The sequence below is a fragment of the Amphiura filiformis genome, chromosome 18, assembly GCF_039555335.1.
Source record: "Amphiura filiformis chromosome 18, Afil_fr2py, whole genome shotgun sequence".
Classification (NCBI taxonomy): domain Eukaryota; kingdom Metazoa; phylum Echinodermata; class Ophiuroidea; order Amphilepidida; family Amphiuridae; genus Amphiura; species Amphiura filiformis.
Genome location: NC_092645.1, coordinates 44,531,068 through 44,545,544, shown reverse-complemented (window position 1 = coordinate 44,545,544; position 14,477 = coordinate 44,531,068). Strand labels below are relative to the sequence as shown.

General features: G+C 36.7%; 1 protein-coding gene across 1 annotated transcript in view; it reads left to right on the top strand.

The window, feature by feature from the left end:
- Positions 1-14,228, top strand: part of LOC140139613 (acetyl-CoA carboxylase-like) — a 42,205-nt gene extending 27,977 nt beyond the window's left edge. The window contains 7 exon segments of the mRNA XM_072161316.1: positions 550-758; positions 2,467-2,630; positions 4,150-4,306; positions 4,757-4,930; positions 5,975-6,066; positions 8,420-8,489; positions 14,199-14,228. Of these exon segments, the coding sequence (XP_072017417.1) occupies positions 550-758; positions 2,467-2,630; positions 4,150-4,306; positions 4,757-4,930; positions 5,975-6,066; positions 8,420-8,489; positions 14,199-14,228 (896 nt within the window).
- Positions 14,229-14,477: the final 249 nt, after the last annotated feature.

Genomic DNA, 14,477 nt, shown 5'->3' with positions numbered 1-14,477 from the left:
ATTTGAATTGAAGTGTGTAAGAATGAGAATAAAGGTATTGTTTTTAGTCGCTGTCGTGCATCTATCGGCTCATATAACATGGGCGACATCATTATTTTTGGCGTAAAACAACTCGGCTTCGCCTCATTATTGTACTTAAAATAATGTTAATAATAATAATAATAATAATATCCAGCGTCTAAAAAACAATACCTTTATTCTCTAAATAAAAGATGAATTTCAATGGAAAATGGCACCCATGTCCACTGATGAAGATACTCATTTTACCCTCTCCACACGGGTGTCGACTGCAGACGACAAATTTCACATTTTCTTTAAAAATTTCAGAATTCTACATTTTTATGACCAATTTTAGAATCAGCATGAAAAATGCATCAGAATGAGTACAAACAAGCCTAGTATTGGTTCAGTGGTTCTTAAGATAGCTCTTGATATTTTGAGAAAATATCTCAAAACTTGGGCTTTTCATGTTGAAGCCTTTGGCCAGCAGGCAGAGCATTGATGGTCTCATCTTCTGCATCATAAATATTGTCACCCTCTTTATTGCAGGTCCACCAGAGAATGCCATGTGGTCGCTAGGCGACAAGATAGCCTCCTCCATCGTGGCCCAGAGTGCAGGTGTCCCTACACTACCATGGAGTGGTGATGATTTGATGGTTAAGTTATCTGAGGATGATGTTAAGGCAGGCAAGATGTTAGAGATACCAGATATTATCTACAAGAAAGGATGCGTGTCTAGTCCTGATGAGGGTCTCAAGGTATTTGGGCTATTCTATTTAAAATCCACATCCCCTGTGGAAGATTTTGGAAATATCTTCCACAGGAGAAGTTTTTTAACTGCAATTGATCAGGGTTAATCATTTTGAAACCCATACTGCTCCTCTATTTTGATTTTACCTATATCTTTTACAACTGGAGTAAGTATTTAAAATACTGTATAAGTGGTAATTTTCGCGTACAGTTATTTTCGCGATTTGGAGTGAGAGACACATTTTGGCGAATGTTATTTTCGCGATTGCCCAGTCCTTCCCTATACTTGTAATACATTATTGCATACATTCGCGAGGTGTTATTTTCGCGGTTGGAAGCTGTTGGAGCTCTAATCGCGAAATTCGCAAAAATAAAACCCTCGCGAAAATTACCACTTATACAGTAGAAGTTACCCAATTGTCTATTCTATTCAAAACTCATACTCTCCCTGTGGATGATATTTCAAAACTCTTCCACACAGGGGGTTGGATTTTAATGTGATCTGATCGATCCAACCGGCAGTTTGTTCCTTCACAGCAATCACACCGTATTGGACTCCCCAGTTGCGATTGAGGTGTCTGAAGGAGGTGGAGGAAAAGAAATCAGGGAGCTCAAAAATATTTCTTTCATACCAACCTGACATTGGGTTTTTTATGGTCATTCTCAGCAATCTCAATGTATATGATTCCCACTGCGGATTTTGTTCATTTTGAACAATTGCAATTAAAAACAAAGGTGTTTTGCTCAGGGTCTAGTGATGTTTCACCACTACGCTAGTGGTTTCATCAGACTGACAACAGGCGGCGGATGACATGATCGAGCCGGCAACTCGTGAAACCGCCCGCCGTATGGCATTTTCCATATACTCGGTTAGTTTTGTGGGGTTCATTATCGAACCCCAACGGTTTTAGCTTGTATTTATATTATTTATCAACATAGGCCTATTTGTTTGTGATATTTCAAGCGTTTTAAAATTTCAAAATAATCCCCTTCAATTACACGGTTGACGATGAAAATTTACTGAATTTAGGGAATGCACGTCATACACCACCTGACTGACAACTCATCACATCAGACTGTTTCCTTTTATGGGCAACAGGACCCACCATAGAGGGTGTGATGAGTTAGTCAAAGATGTTGTTGAGTGCATAGGTCCACCTTGTTTAGATTGTCATGAAGCACTAGTGTAATGGTAAAACATCACTAAAATGTATGTAAAACACCTCCGTTTTTAGTTGGAATTGTTCAAAATGAACAAAATCTACAGTTGATTCCTAATGAACTGGGGGGTACTCAAGCTTGGTTTTGGTAGGGGTGTGCTGCTGAGAATTTGAAAGTGGACCCATCAATATACCAACATTTTCAGCTGAATTGTACCCAAATTGTCTTTTTACAAATTTCCCCCAAATTTTGTGGGAATTTCACAAATTTTGGCTATGTCCTGGCAAAATTTGTCTATTTTCCCAAAAAAATTGAGAAAATTTTGAAAAATGACCCATGCTTTTATACCAAAATTGGCTTAGAAAAAGAGGTCACTGATATACCAAAAGCCCGAAAATGCTACCCATATTTGCAGCACGTCCCTGTATGGTCCCCCCTCCCCCCTCCCCGGGTGGAAAAGGAATCAAGTAGAGAGTTGAAAAGATGTTCATTAGTTCACCAAAAACAAAAACCTCCTTTCATTTGATTTATTATATCCCTGTTCCTTCTCATCAGCAATCGCAACGTATAGGATTCCCAGTTATGATCAAGGCTTCTGAAGGAGGTGGTGGAAAAGGAATCAGAAAAGTAGAGAACCCGGAAGACTTCCATCGATGCTTCAGACAAGTCCAGAGTGAGGTGCCAGGATCACCAATTTTTGTCATGAAACTTGCAGAACGGTAAGGGAACAAACCAAAAGTTTGATGATGTCCAATAAACAGTGGCGTAGCTAGGGGTTGTGGCGCCCAGGGCTAAGGATACATAATTGTGCCCCCCCCCTTCTTGAAAAAATTGTGTGTGGACAAAAATTAATTTTGTTTTGGCGCCCCCATAAGGGTGGCACCCAGGGCACGCCCCCTTCTCCCCCTCCCCTTCTCCCCCTCCCGTCGCTTCGCCACTGCCTATAAATGAAAGTCCTCTTGTTAAGAGAGGGGCCAAAAGTCAGATAACGTTCATTAAAAAAACTAGTTAAAGTAGATCTTTTGGGATTATAATTTTCAATATTTTGAAACTTTTGAAATATTATGACATTTTTTTTTCATATAAATTATGTTTATATATGATACAGTAGACCAGGCTTTCAGGTTCCAAGCAATTAGAATAATTAGTGTTTCTGGTTTTAAATTCTATTCCAATCCAAATTATGATGTTTTACAGAGGATATTGAATCGGAAGTTCCAAAATTTCTCATGCTATCCATGGTCTTGTTCAATGCAAACCTACACAAAAGGAGTAACATCACAGTAACTTTGATAAACAGAATATTCCAGTCATTTTGGTTTAAAAATTATGAACAATGGTGAAACATGATCCATTTCAACAATGAAACAAGCTAAAAATCATAATTCACATGATTATTTCATGAGGAATACCGTTAGTCTTTGCCATTCCACAGTACAAGAAGATTGATGATTTATCTGTTGATTTCAGCAATAAAACTACAGAATAAAATGTCTAGCTGCTGCTTCCAAAATAATGAATTTATCATGTACACATGAATACACATATGGTCCTGTGTCACAACCTGGGGTACCTTTGTGTTACATAGTAAAAAACTGAAATGGTTCAAACATTTTACCTACACATCTCATTTGAAGTGGTTCATCCTTCTGAGCATTTTGACACCTTTTTATGGAAATCGGTTAAAAAATGAGAGAGTGCGGGCAAAAACAATCACAAAGTAGGGAGGATGTAACCCCACCTCTTTTTTCCACATTTACAATCATTCTGAGCAAGTATTGGTCTTTTAAATGAACTTCTGTATTTATTTACTTGGTTTAGATATCTGGGAGTTCATTTAGACATTTTTTTACTAGATTCAAATTTTAAAGGGGTTTTAAATCAAATTTACAATATGAATCCCTCCCCTAATCCTCCTCCCCTAATCCTCAGCCACCCTTGGCACATTTTATGTCAAACGTCATAAGAAAATAATTGAAAAATATTTTAAAACAGGATAAAAACATGAGTCATATAGAATAAATTAGCCTCAATTTAAGACCTAATTGAATCTTCTAAGTGAAGGAATACCCAAGAGACAGTGTTTTGAAATTCAAACTGCACATCAAAATGTAACAAAGCCACCTTTTTGGGTACCCCAGTATATTGCACAGGATCATATACACATGTTCCAGGCATCACACAATTATATTAATTTTCATTGCTAAAAAGATAGTATTCGCTTGTTTTGTTTTACAGTGCTCGACATCTTGAGGTCCAGCTACTAGGTGACAAATATGGTAATGCCATATCCTTATTTGGTCGTGATTGTTCCATTCAGAGGAGACATCAGAAGATCATAGAAGAAGCACCTGCAACTATCGCGAGACCAGACGTCTTCACCGAGATGGAAAAAGTGAGTTTTTGTTCCTGCTCCTGAAATATTATAAAAATAATTTTGTGGTTAATTTGTCATTAATATTAAACATTGTGGAAGGTATACAGACTGTATCAAAGTGATTGGTACCAATCAGCTCTGTTTAATGAAATGCCTGCGTCTTCCACATTCAACATTAGATCCTCTTGAAATGACTACAATTTTGCTTCTTATATGTGCTCCTCGCATGTTAGAATTTACTCGGTAAGCTCATAAAACATCTTATTTTGATAGTTAGGTTATAAACCCTAATTGTACAATTAATGTGTGTATAAGCATAGGCTAACATGTTTGAGCCCAAATTTGGTACATGTGTGCTGCCAGTGGGTAAAAAGTCAACCTACATTTATAGTAGTCAATTGTACAAAATGTATGCCAAGTGAAACATAACAACATACTATTTTACATAATTACTTTTCGTCCTGATAGGCTGCAGTCAAGCTAGCCAAAATGGTTGGCTACGTAAGCGCGGGGACAGTGGAATACTTATACAATGCGGAGGATGGAACATTCCATTTCTTGGAGCTTAACCCTCGTCTGCAAGTGGAACATCCCTGTACGGAGATGGTCGCTGACGTCAATTTACCAGCCCTTCAGTTGCTGGTGAGTGGTTTGTAGTGCTGTCGTCGGCACCGTTTTTTAATGTCGACATGTCGATATAATTCGTATACCGACATCGACAGTGTGTCAACATAAAAAAATTCTAAAAATTGTTTTTTTTTTTTTTTTTTTTCAAAAAATATTTTTGGCCAGAAAAACAAGTTATAGGCCCAAAATGACTTGTTATTCGAGGTTGGAAACCAGAGAAATACTGCTACTCAAACAAAAAATGCCAATTTTTTTTTACAAAGTTGTACATTTTAATTACTTTTGTTTCTATTGAACAGCTAGCAATGCATACTAATTCAATGTGTCCCTGACTGTTCAATAGAAGCAAAGGTAATCAAAATGTACAAATTTATCCAACTATGTAAAAAAAAAATTGGCATTTTTCATGTCGGGATACGTGCCGATGTCGACATTATGTCGACATCGGCATGTCGACGATGGCACTAGTGGTTTGATTTGTGTGTGTTGTTTGTTTGTTTGATTGTTTACAGTTCCAAACATTTTCTCAAATTAAAAGAATCCCAGCAATTTTACAGAAAACATTTCAATATTGGGTTGGGTTAGGGTACGGGTATATGGCACAATAGACAATAGTAAAAACAAAAATTCTCTGAATAAATGTTTTTTACAGTTTTTGACAATATCTTTACACAAGAGTAGCTTATAAGAGGTGAGACTATTATAGTGGTGTACAAATTCTTATGGAAAATAAATACCATAAGGCGCTGGAAAAAACCCTGTTTTATGGGTCTGACAGACACAGATTTTGCATTTTGAGATTTTTTAAAATTAAATTTTGCTAAAATCATCAGCTTTGGGGCAAAATGATTGATTTTGTCTCAAAATTTGTGAAAAAAAATTCAGAGCATTTTCAAAAGAATTATGTTCGCAAAAAATTATCAAATTTTTGTCAGATTTTACAAGCTTTCGGTGAAAAAAAATCCTGACGGACTGACCCTACTTGAAAAGTTTGTGAAGCAGAGTTTTTGGTTCTGTTTGTTGCCTAATAGTATTTGTTGATTTTGTTTTACCATGCAGGTTGCTATGGGAATCCCCTTACATAGGATTAAGGACATCCGAATGCTTTATGGAGAGGACCCTTGGTCAGATACACTTATTGACTTTGACCGGTATGTATCACAAGTCACACTAGAAATACGCAACATTTTGAATACCGTATTCTTTCCATTAAACCCCATGAGAACTACCTGTCGATTGGCCAAAATGAAGTTTTCATTATCAATTGGCCCAATCAACAACATTGTTAGAATAATTTCATCACACAAAAAATTGGGGTGAATTATTTGCAAACCTCCATTCTGATTGGTGATTAAAGTGAAAATATCATGTAATTGACCAATCAGAGGTAGTGCTGAGGGGGTTAAAGCCCTCCTAATAAACATCCCCAAAATGTTTAATGAAGAGTTTCCATAAAAGTCAAAATACCATATAATACCAGTATTTTCAAACATCAATCGCTGATTTCATGATATTGGTGTGGTTGTGGCCATTGTTTGCAGTATTTGTAGAAATTCTGCATTGTTTGTGGAGCACCGTTGCATTGCCAGATGGTAGAAGCGATAGGTTGCGGGTTCGAACCCTGGCGGTGCCTAGTACGCTCTCGTGGAAAATTGAGTTAGCTTGAAATTCCCCTGGACAAAGAACTTACTGCTAATTGTCTCGTTGTAACCCGTACGAAACTCGGGGAGCTGATCCTGGTTGCGATAGTTATTTGTGGATGGAATGCTAGGGTGTGCGCTCTTGTAGCAGCAAAGTTCCTGATTTGTTGTTAAATGGTTTATGGAATGACGTGGGGCCGTAGTGGTCAGCGACAGTGTTCGAAATAAGCACTTATCCTCTTGTCCTCTTGTCCAAAAATCACTGGGGACAACCATATTGAGCTATGTAGGCCTAGGCCTACTTATCCCCTGGACAACCACTATATTTTACCTCCAAAAGTATGACACATTTTGGGGACAACCAAAATGTATTGAGGACAAGCCAAATTCACGCTTTAGTTATCCTCGGGATAACCTCAATATTTTCCTTATTTCGGACACTGGTCAGCGACAACCTGTAAAGTGTGCTGAGGCTTGTGGATCAACGTCTAGGCGTTGTGCCTGTGCGTAGCGCACTATAAAATCACTGCACGCGCTTTGAAAGGGAATTATCATTGTAAAAACTTACTTCCCCTTTTGGAAAATGCAATGCCCCAGGGCCATTTCTTAGAGAGAACACAGTATATTTCTATCATTAGAAGACTATAAGACAGTTCTTTTGTTTTGTATTATTCATACATAAATTCTTTTTACTATTAAGGGGTACTACACCTTGATAAATTTGTGACTATTTTGAATTTTTTCTCAAAAATAATAACACACTGGTAACAAAAGTTATGTATATTATAGGGGCAAGGAATCAATTACTACACTGGAATTTCAGTGACTCGAGACAAACGGTTCGTTATTTATGATAAGAAATACGGTACTGCTAGGATGTACCTCATTTCCGATCAAAATACTGAACCGTTTGTCTTGAGTCACTGAAATTTCAGTGTAGTAATTGGATTCCTTGCCCCAATAATATACATAACTTTTGTTACCAGTGTGTTATTATTTTTTTGAGAAAAAATGCAAAAATAGTCTCAAATTTACCACAGAGGTATAGTACCCCCTTAAAATCATGTCAACATTACGCCCAAGTTTTGCTTCATCCAAATATTTACCCAAAACAAAATTGGCTATGTTTATGCTAACATTTATGCAAGTTGTGTGAAGAAGCGGTTGCTTCCTTGCCCCTTGCACACTACTTGAGAAGTCTTACCACAAATTTGCTCACCGATAGCTTGTAACAATTGTACAAAAAACGTTGTTAAAATTGCACTTCAACTTAATTTTAGAATGTTCAAAATAGGCAACCTTTGTTCTAAAAGATATATTTGACTCACCAAAGTAACTTTCATCCAAATTTGAACATCAACATAATTTTTTACATGCATTGCTAAAAATGACAACACTGATCTGCCCAAAAATGATAGCTTCGGACTCTAGCCTTAGATGCGTAACTATCTTCTCCAGTAGCTTACACAATACATATACTGTGTCTGGTTAAGACACAGAGTGTCATAACATATTGCATTTAAGTTTGTTCGGTTTTTATTAGGCGGAAATTATTCGGCTTTTGTTACTGCGTGCGTCAATAAAGTCCAAACTCATGATCGCGCTAATTCACATAAGCGTGCGCCGGTCACGCATAACGCAATGCACAACTAGCGTAAACATTGCGCCCAACTCAGTGCTTGCCATTCCATATCAATACACAGTGTCTCATATTTTCTGCCTTTTATAAACCGAACAAACTTTATATTTGGTTGTTGGGAAGTTACGGGAACTGAACTTGATATAAGATGAAAATAAACCACCGAACAGTAAAGACAACTAAGCACAAAACTAATGTAACACATTGTACATTTATGTTTTTCAGGCCCCGGATCCCACCCACACCCAAAGGACACGTGATCGCGACCAGGATTACTAGTGAAAACCCAGATGAGGTAAGTGGTGTAATGAAAACAAATCTTTGATTTTCAGATGGTGCTCCCATGTTGCTGCTAGGAATAGGGTAATGCTGCCCTCTATCATGTTATTAGGGCAAAGAAATGGATTAAGAGCTCATTGATAATACTGGGGTTCCAAGGAGAAAGGCTTAACATGCCAACAACAAATGAAAAAACTGAGGGATGAACTAATAGAGAGTTCCCGTGTTTTGGGTTACCCGCCATCTTGGAGGGAAACCTAAACTCCGTTTACAATTTTCAGAATACCAACACTCGCGCAATAATTAGCAAATGTTATTTTGTAGAATGTAGCACCAATAGGGTCATTGACCAAATCAAAGGAATGAGGAATACGGCGGTGCGAATCACGTTATAAACACTATTGTAGTCCGTTCCGCTTGAAAACACGGGAACTCTCTATAGCAGATGGATATCATGTATGGATGAATGTAGATGGTATGAGTAAAATTAGGAGAAAAATTGATTTATCAATTTTTATCAATATTGAGTGGCTGATATATTGATTTTTTAAAATCCTGACATCAAGGGTCCTTAATTAGCCCACCCCATTTACGGGTATGTCAGGTCCGTCAGTTGTCAGATTTGTGTATTAAAGTCCACGGTTTCAGTGTAAAATGTTAGTCCTCGGTTGCCTGTGTAAAATCCAAGAGTCCACAGTTGCGGGCGAATACAAATAGGTGGACATGGTCTAGTGGTTTAGGCATTTGTCCAGATTTGTGATTGAGTGTCAGTGGACGCTTACAGATTTTTTTCTACAAAAAAAGTCACGACAGTATTTTGGCATAAATGTCACTAAAAACGAAAAGGTAACAACGGATATGCGCAAGAAACAACTTGTTGTGCTCAATTTATACATCACATGACCTAATTTATGCATTGAAGTCTTGCAAATTTTCGCCCCCTTGAGGCAATGGTCTAGACACTGTATAATGGGCTATTCCATTTAAAAGCCACACTACCCCTGTGGAAGATTCAACTAAAGTCTTCCACAGAGGGAGTATGAGTTTTGAATAGAATAAACAATTGGGTAACTTCCATTTGAAATACTTACTCCAGTTGTGGAAGATGTAGGTAAAATCATAATACAGGGGGAGAATGGGTTTCAAAATGAGTGATCCTGACCAATTACATTTGAAAAACATACTCCCCCTATGGAAGATATTTCCAAAATCTTCCACAGGGGTAGTGTGGATTTCAACTGGAATAGCCCATTTGGCCCCCGTGAGGCAGTGGTCTAGACACTGTATAATTTACACTATTTGTAATTCATCTTTTCCCCCGATTTATTTGATAATGTGGACACAACATGAAATGAAATATTGAAATGATTTCCCCTGTGTTATTTCAAGGCTTAAAATGCTCTTCACTTCGCTATCATATGTTTGCGCAAACAAATTTAAGACACTCTATCCGTGGATCCGATGATGCGTCATGTTATAGATAACAAATAATCACTACACTACTGATATTTAAAGTGGCAATTTGTGATTTTATATGACCAACTTATTTTGGTAATTTTGACAACTTTATGTTGAACATCCTCTTATTTAGTATAAGAAGCAAACAAAAAGACTAAAAACATGGTTATTTGCCCCCACACATATACCGTAAAAACTCGATAGTTAGCATATGTGCTTACTATCGAGGGCTTTTGAAAACATGAAATTGTACTATAGTCCGGCGCTCTACTAACTGAGCTAATTGGGTTGAGACACAAATTTGCAGGTTTATAGCTATGTGTATCAATGATTTGCTCAAAACCCTTTACACTTTTGTGCATGGAGCACTTCATGTTTGCATGTTTTAAAAGCGCTCGATAGTAAGCACATATGCTAATTATCGAGTTTTTACAGTATGTGGGACCAAAATAGCATCCTATACACTTGTACACTGCAAGATTCTCATCTGCGTGACGCCGATGTCACCAGAATGTCACTCCATCGGAAACTACACCTCGGTTTTCCATATCGCCGGTCCGAAATAGCCGGGTAGCCAGCCTCATAGGTTTCTACAGAGTGACTTCGCGGCGCGGAGACTTCGCAGGAGAGTCACACTGGTGTGACTACGCGACTAGGCCTGGGTGCTCAGTACGGCGTTTTGGGTTGCCGGTTTTGCTTTTATTGCCATATTTTTTATATTCTCTTGATTTATTCAAATAATATTCTTTATTTCTTGCTTTTTTTATGGGATTAGGGAGGGGAAATTGCAAACTGGACTTTAAAAATAAGGAAATATTAGATGAATAAAATGATTTGTTAGTAAAAGAAATAAACATGATCAGTAAAACAACTTGAGAAAAATTGCAAATAAAGAAGTTAAAAAGTAGGAATATTATAAGAAAGCATGTAGGCCTATTGATGAATTAAAAATATTAAATGTGTAAAATAAATAAATAATTATAACAATAATAATTCATAACAAGCATTAATATTTGCGTGATAAAAAATAGGACACAATTTCAAACAAACACTGCAATAGGCCTATATTGATGTGACACCGATTTATAGGCATAATTTGATAACCTAAAAAATCAACATGAAAAACGAATTAAACTAATAGGCCTATGAAAACACCATTTTGAAAAACGAGAAAAGAAAATAACACAAGCCAAAGTTTTGCATAAACTTACGGCAGTAAAAGGAAAGTGACAAGAAGTAAAACAAAATGCATGCTAGGCCTATAAATCAATTTTAAATATAACAGAAAAATTCTTGCTTCAAAATAAGTAAAGTTTTGGCAAATCAAAATGTATAAATTGAAAATGCTAGGCCTATAATAGGCATACTTTGCGAACTTCGCTAAAAATTAATATCTCTTTTAAAACACAATTCGTTTTAAATAAAAAAAGTTTCAATAGGCCTATATAACGTTATTATGCAAAATATGAAAAAATAAGCATAATTTGATAGCAAAACATGTCATCTAACCACTGAAGTAAACAAAGCAATGATTTAAGTTTTGTGGGAAAACAAGCAAACAAACAAAATAAAAACGTTTGAAATGAAACAAACAAATAAACCAAGAACAAGAACTGCAAAAGTAAAACACACACAGTTGATGAGATTATTAAACAGGCAGCACTAAAACAATTAAAATATATAAAAGAGAACAACAAATAAAAGAAACAAAATGAATCGGAAGTCTCACAGTAGAAATATAAATGACAAAGAATGCAAAAGCACGATAAAAAACAAAACAAAAACAAAGACGGCCTACAGCCGCAGACCCGCTGTACAGCATGCATCAATCAATTAATTATAAAACCAACTCATTCCATTCATGAGCGTATACAAGCAGTAAACAAGCATGATACGCGTATTTGTCATCATCAGCGTGTATTTGGTAGATATACGCGCGCGTCCCCAGAGTGTTCGAACTCATAACAGGGTTCGGTCAACGACCTTTTGGCAGTGTAGTCACCTTGAAGTTCGCCGACTGGGCACCGAGCAGGCGACGCATGGGGACACGATACGGAAGTCACTTTGATGTGACTACAAGATGTGGACCACTGTCGGAATCTAGTCGGTGGTGTACATCATGAGTCGCCGATGCGGCATCGAGCAGATAACACATCGGAGGCTAGCAGTTGTAGTCACTGTGTGATGACACTGCTGCATAGTAGCCTACTGCCTTGTTTCCGATGTTGTCACTCTCCTGTAGTGACTCTGTCGGCCACCATAGGGTAGGTTATTCTGGAGTGACGGCGGTAGTGACTTCAGAGTTCCAGTGCGATGTAGTCACTCTGTCGCCAGGAATTTTGCAGTGTACATATGAAGAGGAAGAAATCAAACAAATTTCAAAAAGGACACAAAGTGTGAAAAATTGTATAGCAAGTATCTGGAGGCACATTAATTTCCGAACAAACATAGCTGAGTACATAATTATATCCCCTTCAAGATGGGGCTAGTGCTATTGGGCTATTCCAGTTGAAATCCATCACCCCCTATGGAAGACACGATGATCTCCCACACAGCTTTTTAGAAGTTGATTAATCAACACCAAATATTTGTGACTACAATGACGATGCCGACTAAGGGCTATTCCAGTTGAAATCCATACACCCCTGTGGAAAACAGGATCTTGATCTCCCACACAGGGAGCATATATAGATTTCAAATGGTTTCTCCCCATTTGAAATTCACACTCCTTGTGTGGAAAATATGTTATGTTGTCCATAGGGGGTGTATGGATTTCAACTGGAATAGCCCAAGTATAGTAACTGAACGGCTAGTAATACATTAAGCAACAACTTCACTCTATATACACAGCTATCAATCAGTCTGCTTCACATACTGTAATATCTAAAAAGGCTGCCTTTTGTGATTTTTTGGCTGCCTTTTGGTCATATGGAAAATTTTTCGTCTGTTTCACAAACTGTCGTATCTCAAAAGGCTGCCTTTTGTGACTTTTTTGTTATTGTCATCTAATTGCGATGAGATGCACTGTACTTTTAAATTTATATATTAAACCATCTGAGACAAATATTTATATTGAGGCATCGATAACACTACACTTTGATGGAGTGACCTAGTAGATGAGGAAACCCAATTCTGCAATGTGGTTTGAAGTGTTTATTAACAACAATAACAAACATTACAACAATAGTGATGATGGCAACAACAGAAATTACTAATATGAGATGGGTATTTATATTGAGGTATCTATGACAGCTCATAAAGTACTCACTATTCAAGAAAAATACAGAACTATTTTTGGAGGATTAAAAAAAAAATTCTGTTTTGCCAAATGTGACATAGCTAAATCCTCGTCCTTTAGTTAGTTCTAACTCGTAATGAAAGTCAAATTTTGATATTTATCCAATTTGAAGGAAAAAAGGTCAAAAACATGCAATTTTGCATGTTTTCTAATTTGCATGTTTTCTTACAATTGTAGTCCCAAGTCGTAAGAAGTTGGCTCATAATTTTAATAGTTTACGTTATTTTTGATAATTCGTTATGAAAAAGATTAGAAAATATGTTTACCAAATATTAGAAAGCATAACTTGAAATTAGTCTTGATACAAGTCTTTAGGGTTGATTGTCACAGCATATGAAAAACACCCTAAAAACACATGTGTTTGGCCCTTATTTCCAAAACTTGACCAAAATTAATATTAAAATTTGAATTTCATTGTCAGTTAGAACTAATTAAAGGATTGGGATTTAGCTATGTTTACATTTGGCAAAACAGTATAATATTGTTTTAATCCAAAAAATTAGTGCTGTATTTTTCTGGAATAGGGAGTAAACTTTGATGGCGTGACCTATCAGCCGACGAAACCCAATTCTGCATTGTGGTTTGAAGTGTTTATTAGTCGTCTGCTCGCTACTCATTAGAGATTTGGTAAAAACATGCCTCAACAGAGCCAGGCCAAAAACAGACAGATAGTTGATGATATTATTGATTTTAATAGTCATTGCATGGCAAGACAGGTATATATAATGTTTATTCAAAGGTATTAGATCGCAGACCGGTACAAACAGGAATATTGGAAACTCTATAGCAGTTATCGAGTTAAATTTTATCAGAGCTTGACATATAAGTTGTATATTATGAGGCTTATTGCTATTTAATTTTTAAACGTACGCCCACTTTTTGTGTGCAATTTCTGCTCTATTTAGGGTTTGAGTGAAGTATGACGAAACTGACATATGTGGCACACATTCATATATCTCCATTAAACAGGTGCAAGAACTCTATGGAAGATTCAATTAACAGGTGCAAAAACTGTATATAAGACTCAATATTAGGACTATTGATATCGGTCTAATTATTATGAGGTCTGTCAATTTGGGACTCATCAAATTAATTAGAGTAAACACAGTTTTACATCCATAAACTCATTACGATTCTGTCAACTTTTTGAAAAAAAATAAGTTGCTTGATTATACACTGAAGTAAAGTAGGTAATGGGGATACGCATCCTGCACAAGAACAAATAAACACAATGGGGAATGATTGCTC